The sequence below is a fragment of the Carcharhinus amblyrhynchos genome, chromosome 20, assembly GCF_965287045.1.
Source record: "Carcharhinus amblyrhynchos chromosome 20, sCarAmb.v2.hapA, whole genome shotgun sequence".
Lineage (NCBI taxonomy): Eukaryota > Metazoa > Chordata > Chondrichthyes > Carcharhiniformes > Carcharhinidae > Carcharhinus > Carcharhinus amblyrhynchos.
This window is the reverse complement of record NC_137343.1, coordinates 11,579,519-11,596,562: the sequence shown is the minus strand read 5'-3', so window position 1 is coordinate 11,596,562 and position 17,044 is coordinate 11,579,519. Positions and strand designations below refer to the sequence as shown.

General features: G+C 42.3%; 1 protein-coding gene across 1 annotated transcript; it reads left to right on the top strand.

Moving 5' to 3' along the window:
- Positions 1 to 274: 274 nt before the first annotated feature.
- On the top strand, positions 275 to 16,792 carry dgcr6 (DiGeorge syndrome critical region gene 6). Its single transcript, XM_080208079.1, has 6 exons — positions 275 to 405; positions 7,348 to 7,532; positions 10,179 to 10,339; positions 11,487 to 11,587; positions 14,088 to 14,228; positions 15,653 to 16,792. Exons 2-6 carry the CDS (start codon positions 7,423 to 7,425, stop codon positions 15,728 to 15,730), a joined length of 591 nt encoding a protein of 196 aa, XP_080064205.1. The 5' UTR covers positions 275 to 405; positions 7,348 to 7,422; the 3' UTR covers positions 15,731 to 16,792.
- Positions 16,793 to 17,044: the final 252 nt, after the last annotated feature.

Here is a 17,044-nt window from a genome sequence, read left to right as displayed (position 1 = left end):
AAGTTGACCTTACCACTGGGGAATCAACTGGAAAACCTTTTAGAGAGAAAGGGAAGTCACCCACATAAAGTGAGGGCGCCACACTCAAGATGGCGGAGGCGGGATGACGTTGTCTAGAGACGCAGGAGACGCCACACCCAAGATGGCGGAGGCGGGAAGACGTTGTCTAGAGACACAGTAGACGCCACACCCAAGATGGCAGCGGTGCGGCGACGTTCTCCAGAGTTGCAGGCGACGCCACACTCAAGCTGGCGGCGGGGTGACGTTGTGCAGAAACGCAGGCAACGCCACACTCAAGATGGCGGTAGCGGCGGGCAGAAGCGTGAGAGAGAGACAGTTAAAGTCGTTAGGAGCGCGGCCTGGGGCAGGATTGACCTTAGAATGGGTTTGGCATATTTGAGTTAGGTGTGTTTTTTTTTAATGTGATTTTATATGATATAAAAGAATGGACGTAGCCGCTATTTAACATTTACCCCCTTGTGTGAAAGAAGCGTTGCCTTTTCCTTGATGGTATAACTCTCTTGTTGAGAAGTGAAGCGGAAGCTCTTAAGACATGTTATGTGAGTTATTTGAGGAAGGTTTTTGGCATAATTGGCATCTTATGTACAGACTCTGGGCAGATCCACAGCTACTTCAACCCGGAATGAGGGTTACCAACCCTCCCGGATTGCCTGGAGATTCCAGCAATTCAAGGTTAATCCATTGCTTTGACAAAAGGTTGTCCAGAGTCGAAACGTCAGCGCTTTTCTCTCCTTACAGATGCTGTCAGACCTGCTGAGGTTTTCCAGCATTTTCTCTTTTGGTTTCAGATTCCAGCATTCGCAGTAATTTGCATTTAATTTATTGGGTGTTACTCTGAACAAACCTGGTAGAGAGAAAAACATAAGAACATAAGAAATAGGAGCAGGAGTAGGCCATCTAGCCCTTCGAGCCTGCCCCGCCATTCAATAAGATCATGGCTGATCTGTCGCGGCTCAGTTCCACATTCCCGCCCTCTCCCCATAACCCTTAATCCCCTCTCTCATCAAAAACCCATCAACCCGCGTCTTAAAAATATTTAGCGAGGCAGCCTCCACCAAAACAAATCCTTGGCTTTAAAACAAAATATTTTTGAACGCATTAACTTATAGCTGTTAAGTTATTTAATCAAATCGGTGGGAAATTAGACTATTCAACTGGGTGGGTGAGGTGGGAAGTCATGCAATCAAATGTCCAGAATTACACGCAAGTGAGAGTTAGTGTGAATTTCTCTACCTTCAGATGAAAACCATTCATGAAACATTTGTATCTGATCCAACTGTGAATGAAAGTATGCATCCAAAATGTACCGATTGGAAAGTCTGATCTGGAACTGCTGTTGTGATATCGTGAAGGTTTTTTAAAAAAGTTTTTTTTAGTCACAAGTAAGGCTTACATTAGTACTGCAATGAAGTTACTGTGAAATTCTCCTAGTTGCCACAATCTGGTGCCTGTTCAGGTCAATGCATCAACCAGCACGTCTTTCGGATTGTGGGGGGAAACTGGAACACTTGGAGGAAACCCATGCAGACATGGGGAGAACATGCAAACTCCACATAGACAGTGACCCAAGCTGGGAATTGAACATGGTTCCCTGGTGCTGTGAGGCCACTGTGCAGGTGCAGCAGGTGGTCAGGAAGGCGAATGGGATGCTGGCCTTCATAGCGAGGGGGATTGAATATAAAAGTAGGGAGGTCTTGCTGCAGCTGTATAGGGCATTGGTGAGGCCACAGCTGGAGTACTGTGTGCAGTTTTGGGCGCCGCACCTGCGCAAGGATATTTTGGCCCTGGAGGGAGTGCAGAGGAGGTTTACTAGGCTGATACCGGAGTTGAGGGGATTGAGCTATGAGGAGAGGCTGAATAAACTAGGCTTGTACTCGTTAGAGTTTAGAAGAATGAGGGGAGATCTCATTGAGACGTATAAGATGATGAATGGGATGGATAGGATAGAGGTGGAGAGACTCTTCCCGCTCAAAAAAGACAGTAGGACTAGGGGGCACAGCCTCAAGATAAAGGGGAGGCGGTTTAGAACGGAGTTGAGGAGGAACTTCTTCACTCAAAGGGTGGTGAATCTCTGGAATTCTCTGCCCGTTGAAGTGGTGGAGGCTGCCTCGCTAAATATTTTTAAGAAGCGGGTTGATGGGTTCTTGATAAGAGAGGGGATTAAGGGTTATGGGGAGAGGGTGGGAAAGTGGAACTGAGCCACGACAGATCAGCCATGATCTTATTGAATGGCGGGGCAGGCTCAAAGGGCTAGATGGCCTACTCCTGCTCCTATTTCTTATGTTCTTATGTTCTTAATAGTTGTGATAAAAAGGCAGAGGATGTAAAATTGGTTTGAGTTGAAATTGTGAATAGCAGGGGAAGGAAGACGAGGGTGGGAGTAGTCTGTAGACCCTGAAAATGTGATATGTCAAGAAGTCAGAGCATAAATGCGGAAATATCAAGCGCACGTTTGAAAGGGACTGCAATCGGGCAGCATGGTCATTACACCTTGGAGGGCTGAAGGGCCTGTTCCTGTGCTGTAATTTTGATTTATTATTGTCACATGTATTAACATACAGGGAAAATAATTGTTTCTTGCGTGCTATACAGACAAAACATACAATTAATAGAGAAGGAAACAAGAGAGTGTAGAATATAGTGTTACAGCCATAGCTAGGGTGTAGAGAAAGATCAACTTAATGCAAGCAAAGCCATTTAAAAGTCTGACAGCGGCAAGGAAGAAACTGTTCTTGAGTTGGTTGTAATGTGATCTAGAACTTTTGTATCTTTTTCCCGACGGAAGAAGGGAGAATGTCCGGGGTGCATGGGTCCTTAATTATGCTGGCTGCTTTGCCAAAGCAGCGGGAAGTGTAGACAGAGTCAGTGGATGGGAGGCTGGTTTGCGTGATGGATTTTCTTTGTTCTTATCATGAGAGATTTTAATTTGCATATTGATTGGACAAACCAAATTAGCAAGGGTAGCATGGAAGAATTTGCAGAATGTGTCAGGGATCATTTTTTTGGAGCAGTACGTTGTGGAATCTACCTGGGAACAGGCAGCTTTAGATTTGGTTTTATCTAATGAAGAAGGATTAATAGGGCATCTTATGTTTAAAGAGCTTATGTTTGAGGATAAATGCCATGGTTCATAACCAGGGTCTTCAGCTTAAATAAGAGCAATTATAACAGAGGAGTTGTCTAAGGTGAACTGCGTAAATGAGCTGAGATACAGGTCAATAGATGAGCAACTGCAAATATTCAAATAGCTGGTCCAAAATGCTGAGCTGGAGTTTATCCCTATCAAAAAGAGACAAAATCCATGGTTAACGTAAGAGGTCAAAGATAATGTTAAGTTGAAAATCAGGATATACAAAGTTGCTAGGAAGTTTTTAGGATCCAGCAAGAAAAAACTGAAAATTTCATAAAGGAGAAAATAAAACTTGCATGCAGCATTAAAAGAAACCATAAGAATTTCTATGGATATCTAAATAGGAGGCTGACAGCTAAGGTAAATGTGGGACCTCTACTGAATGAGGCTTGTGAATTGGTAACAGCAAACGAAGAAATGGCAGATATGCTAAATACATTTTTTGCATTGTGAATATAATGTTGGAATTTAATGTTGGCAAGTGTGAGGTGGTCCACTTTGGAAGGAAGAATGGTAGGAAGGACGATTACTTACGTGGCGAAAAACTGCAGCAGGCGACGGTGCAGAGGGACCTCGGGGTCCTTGTGCATGAGCCGCAAAAACCCAGCTTGCAGGTGCAGCAGGTGGTCAGGAAGGCGAATGGGATGCTGGCCTTCATAGCGAAGGGGATTGAATATAAAAGTAGGGAGGTCTTGCTGCAGCTGTATAGGGCATTGGTGAGGCCGCAGCTGGAGTACTGTGTGCAGTTTTGGGCGCCGCACCTGCGCAAAGATATTTTGGCCTTGGAGGGAGTGCAGAGGAGGTTTACTAGGCTGATACCGGAGTTGAGGGGGTTGAGCTATGAGGAGAGGCTGAATGAACTAGGCTTGTACTCGTTGGAGTTTAGAAGAATGAGGGGAGATCTCATTGAGACGTATAAGATGATGAATGGGATGGATAGGATAGAGGTGGAGAGACTCTTCCCGCTCAAAAAAGACAGTAGGACTAGGGGGCACAGCCTCAAGATAAAGGGGGGGTGTTTTAGAACGGAGTTGAGGAGGAACTTCTTCACTCAAAGGGTGGTGAATCTCTGGAATTCTCTGCCCGTTGAAGTGGTGGAGGCTGCCTCGCTAAATATTTTCAAGAAGCGGGTTGATGGGTTTTTGATAAGAGAGGGGATTAAGGGTTATGGGGAGAGGGCCGGAAAGTGGAACTGAGCCACGACAGATCAGCCATGATCTTATTGAATGGCGGGGCAGGCTCGAAGGGCCAGGTGGCCTACTCCTGCTCCTATTTCTTATGTTCTTATGTAATATCCCTAAGGTATCAGATGGACTGATTTCAGATAACGTGTAGAGCTTATGTATTAGAGAAACTCGAGGGGCTAAAGGCAGGCAAGTCACCAGGACCTGATAAACTGCACACTAGGGTTTTTAATGGAAGTGGCTGCAGAAATAGTGGACCCATTGGTTGAAACTTTTCGTAACTGGCTAAATTCCAGGAGGGTATCAGGGAATTGGAAAAGAACCAACGTGACACCCTTTATTCAGAAAGGGAGAAAGACATGAAACTATAGGCCAATTAGTTTAACATCTATTATTGGCAAGATGTTGGAGTCAATAATCAGAGGCAATAACTAATCATTTAGGAAAGCTGAATATAATAAATCTAAGTCAATGTAGTTTTATAGATCAATCATGTTTGACAAATTTGCTCAAATTCTTTGACGTAACAGAGAGAATAGATGGAGGGGGAACCTGTCGATGTAGTCGTATTTAAATTTGCAAAAGGCATTTGACAAGGTGCTGCGTAAGAGGTTGTTGCATAAAGTAAAAGTCCATGGGATTGAAGGAAGTGTGTTAGCATGAATTGAAAACTGGCTGTGACACAAAGCAAGAGAGTTGGAATAAATGGACCCTTTTCAGAGTGGAAAGATGTAACTAATGGAGTACCGCAGGGATCAGTTTGTGGCGCGCAGTTGTTCACTATTTACATTAATGACCTGGAGGAAGGAACAGAATATAAGATTTCCAAATTTGCTGATGTTGTCATGCATGAATCTCAAAAAGCTAGCAAGCAAGTTCAGCAAGTAATTAAGAAGACACTTGGCATTTTGGCCTTTATTGCAGAGGAGTTGGAGTTTAAAAACAGGGAGATTGGCTGCAATTGTACAGAGTGTCAGTGAAGCCTCATCTGGAATACTGCGTATGGTTTTGGTTTCCTTACCTTAAAAAGGAAACAGTAACATTGGGGGCAGACCAAGGAAGATTCACCCCGCTAATTCCTGGGATGAGAGAGTTGACCTATCATGAGATAGGTCTGGGCCTATATTCCTTGGAGTTTAGAAGAGTGAGGAGTGACCTTGTTCAAACAATTAAGACCCTGAGGGGGTATGATAGGGTAGATGGCAGGATGTTCTCACTACTGGACGAGCCTCGAACAAGGGGATATAGCTATCTACAAGATAAAAGGCCGGTTATTTAAAACTGAAGAGTGTAGAAATTTCTTCACACAGAGGGTGGTGAATCCCTGGAATTCTCTGCCCCAAAGGGCTGCATCATTAGAAGTATTTAAAATGGAGGTGGATATGTTTTTGAAAGATCAAGGAATGAAGGGCTATGGGGAAATGGTACAGAAAAGGAGTTGAGGCCAGCATAGGTCAGCCATGATCGTGTTGAATGGCAGGGCAGGCTTGCTTCTATTTCATGCGTTCTTGTGTGTGATGTAAGAAACTGGCTAGCCAAGCTTTGCACCTCAAGGTCGCTCAACCAATTAGCTAATGAGCAGATTATATTGCAGGGGAATTGCAGTTCGGATACCCTGAGTAGATTTTAAACGTGCAAGTTAATTAATTTGACCAGATTGCACATAGGATACCATTTCAATGTTAGGCTGCTGGTAGGACCACAGGGGGTTTGAGACTTGCTGACTGACCAACTTCTAAAGTTTTAAGTTCACACCCTGAAATGATGCCTAACGTTACACAAATAAAACAACTTCATCATGAGTGGGTAGCTGAAATGGGTCATGATCCATCCCGTGACAAATTGTTACTGGTAAGAGGTTTTTGACTGAACCGTTTGCATTTGTGCCAGGCGCTAGTCCAATCTCACATAGACAGGGTTGCTAATCTTCCAGGTTTGCCCTGGAGTAATGAAATAATTAATGGACTCTGTTGTGAGCAACTCTGGGAGAATAAAACCATAGGAGCCCTAAAAACAAATTTCTGCTTACTTTTCAACTTCCTTGAATGTTCTTGATTTCTAGTTATAAAGATTACCTGTATTGGAGCTGGCAGGAAAAAACTGTTTACTGGGTTGGGTTGGGGTGGGGTGGTGGGATCAACTATTGATTCGATAGTTAATTTAATAGCTGTTTATAGTCGTTAGTAAAAAGTCTGACAACACCAGGTTTTAGTCCAACCGATTGATAGTAAACTCACAAGCTTTCGAGGGGACTGCCTCTTCGTCAGGTGAATGGAGAACTCTCCATTCACCTGACGAAGAGGCAGTCCCCTCGAAAGCTTGTGAGTTTACTATCAAATAAATCAGTTGGACTAAAACCTGGTGTTGTCAGACTTTTTACTGTGTTTACCCCAGTCCAACGCCGGCACATCCACATCATGACTACTATAGTCATTAGCACAGGGAAAAAGCTAGGTGCTTTAAAACCTTGAAGCCTCTCCTTGGTTCTCTGTACATTGCACAATTTCTGGTTAATGGAAAGACCATAAAATCCCTTCAGTGCAGGAGGAGACTATTCAGCCCATTAAGCCTGCACCAATAACAATACCACCCAGGCCCTATCCCCACAACCCCATATGTTTAACCTGCTGGTCTCCCTGACACTAAGGGGCAACTTAGCATGGCCAATCAACCTAACCTGCACATCTTTGAACTGTGGGAGGAAACTGGAGCACCCGGAGGAAACCCACACAGACACAGGCAGAATGTGCAAACTCCTGAGGCCAGAATCGAACACAGGTTCCTGGCGCTGAGAGGCAGCAATGTTAACCACTGTGCCACCGAAATATGAATACAAAATTCTGTTCTATGTGCTATGGTAACAACAGTGAAATATGTAATTATATTAAATGCCACATTCACTTGTCAAATGAAAAAGACATAAAATATCTGTCTTTTAAAAGCTTGCAAAATAAGTTTATAGTTTTTTGCATTTTAGCCACATTAGAATTGATTATTAAATCTCTGTTTTAGGAGAGGGTACTCCAAGTTGAAAGGAACAAGCATCTTGTTACTGTGGTGATTTTCCCCTGAAACCTCCGATCGAAGATGAATAAAAACATTGGGGTGTATGAAGAGCCAGCAGACATTGCTAAGCAGCAAGAACAGCACTATCATCTCCTCTCTCAGTTACAGAGTCTGGTCAAAGACTTATCCAGGTAGCAGAATATTGAATTAAGATTTCAAGATTCAATTTGTAGGCTATCCCTGCAATCTTGCTGAAACCCTCTGAACAATACATTTTACAATGGGTTTAAATCCCTTCTCTCCTTTCCATCTGTACTCGGATTGGTGGATGGTGACTAGTGGAGTGCCCCGGGGTCGGTGCTGGGGCCTCAGCTATTTACCATTTATATAGATGATCTGGAGGAGGGAACCGAGTGTAGGGTGTCGAAATTTGCTGATGACACCAAAATTGGTGGAAAGGCAAATTGTGCGGAGGGTGGGGAGAGTCTACAGAAGGATCTAGATAGGCTGGGCGAATGGGCCAGGAAATGGCAAATGGAATTTAATGTTGGCAAGTGCAAGGTGGTCCACTTTGGTAGGAATAATGGTAGGAAGGATTATTACTTACGTGGAGAAAAACTGCAGCAGGCGACGGTGCAGAGGGACCTCGGGGTCCTTGTGCATGAGTCGCAAAAACCCAGCTTGCAGGTGCAGCAGGTGGTCAGGAAGGTGAATGGGATGCTGGCCTTCATCGCAAGGGGGATTGAATATAAAAGTAGGGAGGTCTTGCTGCGGCTGTATAGGGCGTTGGTGAGGCCGCAGCTGGAGTACTGTGTGCAGTTTTGGGCGCCGTACTTACGCAAGGATATTTTGGCCTTGGAGGGAGTGCAGAGGAGGTTTACTAGGCTGATGCCGGAGTTGAGGGGATTGAGCTATGAGGAGAGGCTGAATAGATTAGGCTTGTACTCGTTAGAGTTTAGAAGAATGAGGGGAGATCTCATTGAGACGTATAAGATGATGAATGGGATGGATAGGATAGAGGTGGAGAGACTCTTCCCGCTCAGAAAGGATAGTAGGACTAGGGGGCATAGCCTCAAGATAAAGGGGGGGGGGGGCGGTTTAGAACAGAGTTGAGGAGGAACTTCTTCACTGAAAGGGTGGTGAATCTCTGGAATTCTCTGCCCGTTGAAGTGGTGGAGGCTGCCTCGCTAAATATTTTTAAGATGCGGGTTGATGGGTTTTTGATGAGAGAGGGGATTAAGGGTTATGGGGAGAGGGCGGGAATGTGGAACTGAGCCACGACAGATCAACCATGATCTTATTGAATGGCGGGGCAGGCTCGAAGGGCTAGTTGGCCTACTCCTGCTCCTATTTCTTATGTTCTTATAAAATTCAGCTACTTTACTTTAAAAATCACCCAACAAAGCAAAGATTTGGCCATTTGTTTCTATAAATAAATTTGAGACTTGAGCACAAAAATCAAAGTTGATGCTGCAGTGTAGTCCTGAGGAAGCACTGCTTTATTTGGGGGATACCATCAGCGAGATGTGATAAGCTAAGGCCCTGTCTGCCTTTTCAGATGAACATAAAAAATCTTATGGTACTATTTTGAATAACAGGGAAAGTCAGGGATCTCCTGTTGACCTGTTCCAGGCCCTGACTGAAGTGGCCATCAGCAGCTTGGGTGTGGCCCATTGGGATGGTCACTCAGGCTCCATGCCTTCATTCTGTGATTTTTTTTGTCCTTGCTTGGATGGTCCTGAAGGAGGAGTACATGGTGATCACTGGTACGGCTGACCGTTAGTACTCTTGAGGTCTTCTGCAGCTGGTGGGCCCTGCAGGTGGATAGGGAGTATGATTTTCGGGTTCTAAATTTATTTTCTTATTGTTTGAGTTGTTCCTACTTTTAAAAGATTGGGATGCTTTTTTGTTCATTTTTTTCCACTTGATAACACAAGCTACCAGTGTCTCCTTGTTTAAAGAGTTAACTTTTCAGCACAGCAATTTCAATCAGAGATAGAAAAGAATTAGATTTATTGAAAAAGGAATAGAACAATGATAAGTGGAAAATACGCACACGCTGATTTTGTGAGATGTATTTTCTTTACTCCCCCTTATCTCATACCTATTAAGCTATTTAAGTTTTTAAGTTTTATTTACTAGTATCACAAGTAGGCTTACATTAATACTGCAGTGAAGTTACTTTGAAAATCTGCTAGTCATCACACTCTGCCGCCTGTTCGGGTGCACTGAGGGAGAATTTAGCACAGCCAGTCCACCGAACCACGTCTTTTGTACTTGTGGGAGAAAACCAGAGCACCCGGAGGAAGCCCACGCAGGTATGGGCAGAATGTGCAAACTCCACACAGACAGTGACCCAAGCCGGGAGTCAAACCCAGATCCTGGTGCTGTGAGGCAGTAATGCTAACCACTGTACCACTGTGCTTCAAATGAAGCATTTTAAAGGTCATTCCATGTGGTTAAGTGGATAGGCCATGCTAAATTTTCCCTCAGTGCACCCGAGCAGGCGCCAGTGTGGCAACTAGAGGATTTTCACAGCAGCTTCATTGCAGTAAGCCTACTTGTGACACTAATAAATAAAACTTAAAAACTTAAATAGCTAAATTGGTATGAGACAAGGGAAAGTAAACAAAATACATTTCAAAAATCAGTGTGTGCATATTTTCCACTCACTCCCATCCCCACACCCGTATCTTGCTTTTGACCTTCTGTTTCCTTGTTTCCTTATTTCTTTTTTATCTGTATGTTTTGCCAGCTATTCCTGAAATGTTAAGGTGTCTGCTCTGGTCAGCTGTCAGCTTTCCTATGATGACATTTTTTTTCCCTTCCGTTTTTAGCTCCTGCCAACAGCGCTTGTCCTATGATATACTAAGTAACCTGGCCTTGGCATTGATCGATGGGACTGTCTTTGAGATTGTTCAGGGTTTGCTTGAGATTCAGCACTTGACTGAGAAAAACCTCTACAACCAACGTCTGAAGTTGCACAGCGAGCATAGAGGTAGGACTGTTGTGTCTGTCTCAGACCAAAAAACCGGACTTCAACAGATAGAATGGCAGGAGGGATATAAACTTGTTTTGAAATGTGTTTCCGCTTAAACATCAAGTAAACACTTGCAGAAATAGCCAGAGGTGCAGTAATGCTGCTGTTTATCATTTTAAATTAACAGTTATATAGTGGAACCAAAATACTGGCAGTGTTTTGGATTACCAGCATGCTGTGTCAAAGGTCTGTTCCATCATATCGGTCTTCAGGTCCTTGCCGTTTCTCTCTCGATGGCCAGTGTGCGCACAGTTACAGCAAAGACGTGGCAGCAACTCACTTGGAAAGTTTGTATTAGGGAGAGAAAGAAGAAGACACCGCACAGACAAGTAATTTTCTGCTGCTTAGTGTAAATTGAAAACAATAACTATTTGCATTTATACAGCATCTTTTATATTATAAAATCTCCCAGTGCACTTCACAGAAACACCATCAACCTAAACACCATAACCAAAACAGCTGACCTAAAAATGCATTGTGTATGTTGTTGCAGTGGTTACGTTGCACCACCCAGTTTATTTAATTTGGAAGAAAGACTTCACAGTTCATAGGTGGAAACAACTACCCTCCCTAAACAAAAAGGTTATCAGAACATAGGAGTTAGGAACAGAAATAAGCAAATTCAGCCCTTCGACCTGCTCTGTCATTTAATCAGATCATGACTGATCTCTCCCTGGCCTCAAATCCACCTCTCCACCTGTTCCCCATATCCCCTTATCCCTTTTTTGTTAGAAATATATCTATCTCTTGAACCATTCAACGATTCAGACTCCGCTGCACCATCCTCTGCGAGAAGTAGTTCCTCCTCACCTCAGTTTTACATCTACTGCCACTCAACCTATCCCTGTGACCTCTTGGAGATTGCCCCGTAAGAGGAAACATTTTCTCTACACTTAAATTTTAAAAAGAATTTATAAAGTTATATACCTTGATCAGATCCCCTTTCATTCTTCTAAACTCCAGCACATGTAAGCCTAAACAGTTTAATCTCTCCTCATACGTCAACTGTTTCATCCCCAGAATCGATTTGGTAAATATTATGATGTGTTATTTGATAAAATATTTTCTTTACAGAAAATTCAATTTGTACTGTTTTTGCTTTTAGCCCTTAAACAGGAGCTGCTAAGGAAACACAAGGAGGCACTACAGAACTGTAAAACCCACAACCTAGCAGTGTTGAGAGCAGCACAGCAGAGGGAACTTGAGGTAAGCAAGTTCAGTTGAACTGCTTTCAAAAACAGCTTCTCTGATTTGTCTAATACAATTTCCAGTGATTGGCTTTTCTGATTCATGAGTCATTTTAGTTTCTGTACATTTGATTTATTATTGTCACATGTATTTGTATACAGCGAAAAATATTGTTTCTTACACGCTATACAGACAAAGCATACTGTACATATTACAAGGAAAGGAGAGAGGGCAGAATATAGTGTTACAGTTAGGGTATAAAGAAGGATCAACTTAATACGAGTAGGTCCATTCAAAAGTCTGAAAGCAGCAGGGAAGAAACCGTTCTTGAGTCGGTTGGTACGTGACCTCAGATTTTTATATCTTTTTCCTGATGGAAGATAGTGTGTCCAGGGTGCATGGGGTCCTCCGTTATGCTGGCTACTTTTCTGTGGCAATGGGAAGTGTAGACGGAGTCAATAGATGGAAGGCTTTGATGTGATGGATCGGGCTTTGTTCACGATCCTTTGTAGTTTTTTGTGGTCTTGGCAGAGCAGGAGCCATACCAAATTGTGATACAACCAGAAAGAATGCTTTCAGTGGTGCATCTGTAAAATGTGATGAGCGTCATAGTGGACACGCCAAATTTCCTTAGCCCCCTGAGAAAGTAAAGGTGCTCGTGGGCTTTCTTAATTATAGTGTTGGCATGGATGGACCAGGGCAGGTTGGTGATCTGGACACCTAGAAACCTGTAGCACTTGACCATTTCCACTTCGTCCCTATTGATGTAGACAGGGAAATGTCTTCCAGTACACTTTCTGAAGTCAATACTATTTCCTTCGTTTTGTTGACATTGAGGGAGAGATTACTGTAACGCACCAGTTCACCAGCTTGTCTATCTCATTCCTGTACTCTGTCTCATTGTTGCTTGAGATCTGACCCACTAAGGTGGTGTTGTCAGCAAACTTGAAAGTAGAGCTGGAGGGGAATTTGGCCTCACTATCACAGGTGTATAGTAAGGGGTTGAGGACACAGCCTTGTGGGGCACCAGTGTTGAGGATGATCATGGAAGTGGTGTTGTTGTCTATCCTTGCTGATTGCAGACTATGGATTCAGAAGTCTCGGATCCAGTCACAGTGGAAGGAGCCAAACCCTAGGCCACGGAGTTTGGAGCTGAGTTCGTGATCTCTGTGGAATGTTTTGAATCAAGCTGATACTGGTGGACAGTGAAGCTCAGGAATGGAACCCTGGCTCCGTAAACCGTAACTTTTATTTTTGTTCAGAAATGTGGATGAACAGAGTCAGGGAACTGTTGATTTCTTTTGATTTAAAAAAAAAATTATGAAATATGAAAAGATTGACTATCATTACAATACTCCTGCATCCTACCTACATCTTTACAGATGTGCATAGATACTTAAGGATAAATTAAATTATATCTTGTACTATAAGATTCTTGGTAAATACACAGCCCATGTAAACAACTGTGGGTGACACACCACACTCTGAAACCAAATGACACAGCCCACCCAAAAAACCTTTTGGGGATTCCCATTAAATCCCCCTGGTGCTTGTCAATCAGTCTCACTGGAACTCTGGCTTCCACATGAGTGTTTCCAAACTCCATTCTTGACAAACATACCTTGATCTTCTCCCAAACAACGTTTTCTCTCAGATTCCTTTACCAGGGACCCACTTCGCTCTCAGTGTTTGTGGAACACCAGCCTTCTCCAGTATGTTCTGTTGGTCAATCACGTTCTGATCCAATTATTCGTTCCTTGTTACAGTGAGGTCACTGCTCCTCTTCACCAGCACCTCTACCCGGAGCATGGAGAAGCAGGGAATCCTGGAGAAATGTTGTAACCTGGGGAGAAGTGGGGAGAAGTAGGGAGATATGAGGGCACCAGGATAAACAGTGGGAGCAGGGCCACGGCCAGACAACCGGGAACTGGAATAAATGAGCCAGAGCCATTACAGAGCATTGTGAATCGAGACCTCACACACTCTAGTGCCTCTGTCTATCTTCCCAAACTCTCAGTTGCCAGTGTGCACTGCTCCTCCAACTATAGTTTGTTTGTTTCCCATTTTGTTGCTGATAGCTCTCCAGCAACAAATATGGAAGAGAAACAAACTGCAAGTAGAGGAGCAAACTCACTGACCCATTGAACCAGTATATCAACCATCACAACATCAGTCAGGTTTTGTAAGCTTCCACGAATTAGACAAGCCTGGTTTAAGTGCTTTTTCCTAAATCATACACTGTCAGGTTACATGTGGTCAAATTTGTTCAGTTAAATTTCAATGCCTTTAAACATACACTGTGACAGGAAATCTGACTATTGTAAATGGGAAATATGATTCTTTCCCCACCCAAGATTGCTAAGACTGTATGAACAAATATTTAACTTGACAGGGCTTCTTAATATTTTTTTTTATTTAAAAGATCCTCTTCATCATCAGTATAATTTTAGGGCAGAACCAATTATTTTCTCCTGTCCTTTCTTTAACTTTACTGACTGAAGGTCTCACATTTTTCTAGACCTTGGAGCAGAGAGTTAAGGATGAGCAAAGAATGATGGATGAGAAGATAGTCTTGGAGCTGGATCAGAAAGTAATTGACCAGCAGAACACACTGGAGAAGGCTGGCGTTCCAGGATTTTACATCACTACAAATCCTCAGGTGAATCCATTCATAAATATATATTACATAGTAGAATCCTTTTGGTACTTTGAGTCACTTGTCTTTCTAATTGGTGTAAAGTGTCATTGATAAGTAATGAATCTAAATAAAAAGATCCATTCACTATTACACTTCGAAATCTGTTTGAGCCTTAGCTCCAAACTTTTGCACCTGTATGCAGATCCAAAGGTGTGCAGGTTAGGCGGATTGGCTACACTTAATTGCCCCTTGGTGTCCCAAGATGTGTAGTGGCCTCTTCTGCACTAGGGATTCTATGATTCTAATGCTGTGTATTCAACAAACAGGTGAAGATGGGAGGAGAACTCTCAAAAGGCAGATAGTAATCCTACTTAGCAGTCTTGATGGACCGATGTTGCAAAGCTGCAAACCACAGGCTCTCACTATGAGCAATGCCACAAAAAATCTAGCAGTGTGTGTGTGTACTTGTGTCTGATATTGATGTTCATTGAATACTAAAGGGCATTCTTAAATTAATATTAGCTGGGACATTATATTAAAGTTTTATTAGATTCTGTATTAAAACTAAAACTTTATATCTTTTTATAGTTATTGATGTTGTGATTATATCCACTTTAAAGTGTATTACATGTATAGTTCTGGAATAAACTTGTAAACTTCTTATAGTTTTCATGCCTAAGAGCCCACCTCTCCTGTGGGAGAGTGGGAAGACATAATTTTTGACGAGACACTCTGGATCCTTACAATAGGAGATGTGCAAGTTAGGTGCATTGGCCAAGCTAAATTGCCACTTAGGGTCCCAGGATGCGTAGGTTAGAAGAATGAGTGGAGTAAATATGTGGGGTTGCGGGCATAGGGCCTGGGTGGGGTTGTTGTTGATGCACGCTTGATGGGTAGAATGGCCTCCTGCATTGTAGGGTTTCTATAATTCTGTAACATCCGATAGTTATAATTTGACCAACAATTATTTAACAGGCTAAGTGGGAAAGGGTAATATCTTTTAGTGGTTGCTTTCCTTGGAGGGAGATGTGATTCACTTTCTCAAACCCAAAATAAGTGTTTGTGTGAAGTTGCCCTGAGGGTGAATGTTGAGGGAGTCCTCCTGATCTAGGATGGTCTATATTTGGGGTTAGAATTATAATTTACTTCAGTAGGTTGCTCTGGTTTAGAATAAATCACCTGAAAGCAGCCAACCTGGCGCAAAAGATTGAAGTATTTCACGCACAATTAATGTTGATTGCAGATCAAGCTTCTGCAGTCTTTTACACTGAAAAACATTGTTAGAATTTGACTGACTCTGCCACACCCTAGATTGAATTAATGAGCATGGCAAATTTCTGCCAATTATGGCACTTTGTCATTGACAGGAAATGGTCCCTTTGGGTTTTTAGGGACACCTTCAGTGGTCCAAGCTTTAAACAGTTTCATTTCTCTTGATCTTACAGGAGCTGATTTTACAGATGAATCTGCTGGAACTGATCTTAAAAATGCAGCAGAAAGTATCTGAATCTGGGAGTTGCTAATGTGGCAGTGTCATGGGGTCTAATTCAAAGCACGTATTAAAGGAATAATCCAGCTCATCCAGGAAATGTCCAGAAGCCACTGGATTTGAAGTAGCCAAACTACAAACCTTTAGTATCTGCCATCCTGGCTTGTCAAGTGTTATTTGTACAGGAAATCCTGGTGCACTCCTTATGATTGATCGAACAATGAGATTCCTGTACGCTTCAACTTGGATTGTGTTAAATGTCAAATCATTGTATGCTACATGTAATGTGAAAGGTGGATAACAAAGCAGATTGCAGTTGTCCTTGTTCCACCTTTTGGTTCAAATGCTGCAAATTAAATCGGCTGTTTGATTTGCGCCCTTGACTCAAATAGATTATTTAAAAAGTGAGAAGTTTGATTTGCATAATGCATCTGCAGGACTGACTGAAATATCACAATGATTATTTTTGAATGCGATTGGTAAAGATGTGACAGTGATATCAAGAGCTGTCCTTTGGGCGGCCTCTTTTTGGTTCATGCATGTTAATCAGGAAGGAACCATATAAGTGAATGTATTGAAGCACGTCCATTTGTATCACCAGGGAATCTGTGCTGAAAGTAAGAGAAACGTGCAAGAGAATGATTTACTGACCAGGAATATTGAAAGACCGTTTCCAGGAAATTGTTATTGTTATGGGTTCACCGAGAAACTATGTAATCATTGTTTAAAGTGTATAACTTAATCACATAACTTAGTGTGGTCTTTGAGGATAAGCATCTGCAGACTTTCATTGGAAATAACTTTTGTGATATCTCTGGAAAATGGTGTGAAAAGTGTCACAATGCTAATGTAAAATGAATATGTGTTCATAAAGCCAGTATTATAGGGGCAAGATGAGATAAAATCACAGCAGACAAGTCAGTCTTGTGGTTGCCTCACCAACACAGCTCACTAAGCTACCATGTGCCTCACTATATATGTTTAGAAATTACCTTGGCATGCCATTGTTGCATATTTTTAAGTTGGTCTGTATATGTTTCTGGTAATTAATTGAACATTCCACTTTTTTTACACTGTTGAATAAAACTTATTTTTTTAACTCTATCTAAAATCATATTCTACTTGTTTTTTTAATGTGTTCAGTGAGTCTTTATGACTGTATTTGCAACATGCAACAAAAAGGTTAAGTAGAATCATGAGACATTTTGAAATGGTTGTCCTATTTATTGTTCGTTGTTGATTTTGGATGGGTTTGTTTTTTAAAAGTAACCATAAATTAAGTCAAACCACTCAGATTTGAACAGTATTTGAGTAAGGTGACTTGATACATACAAGATTTTAAAGCAGT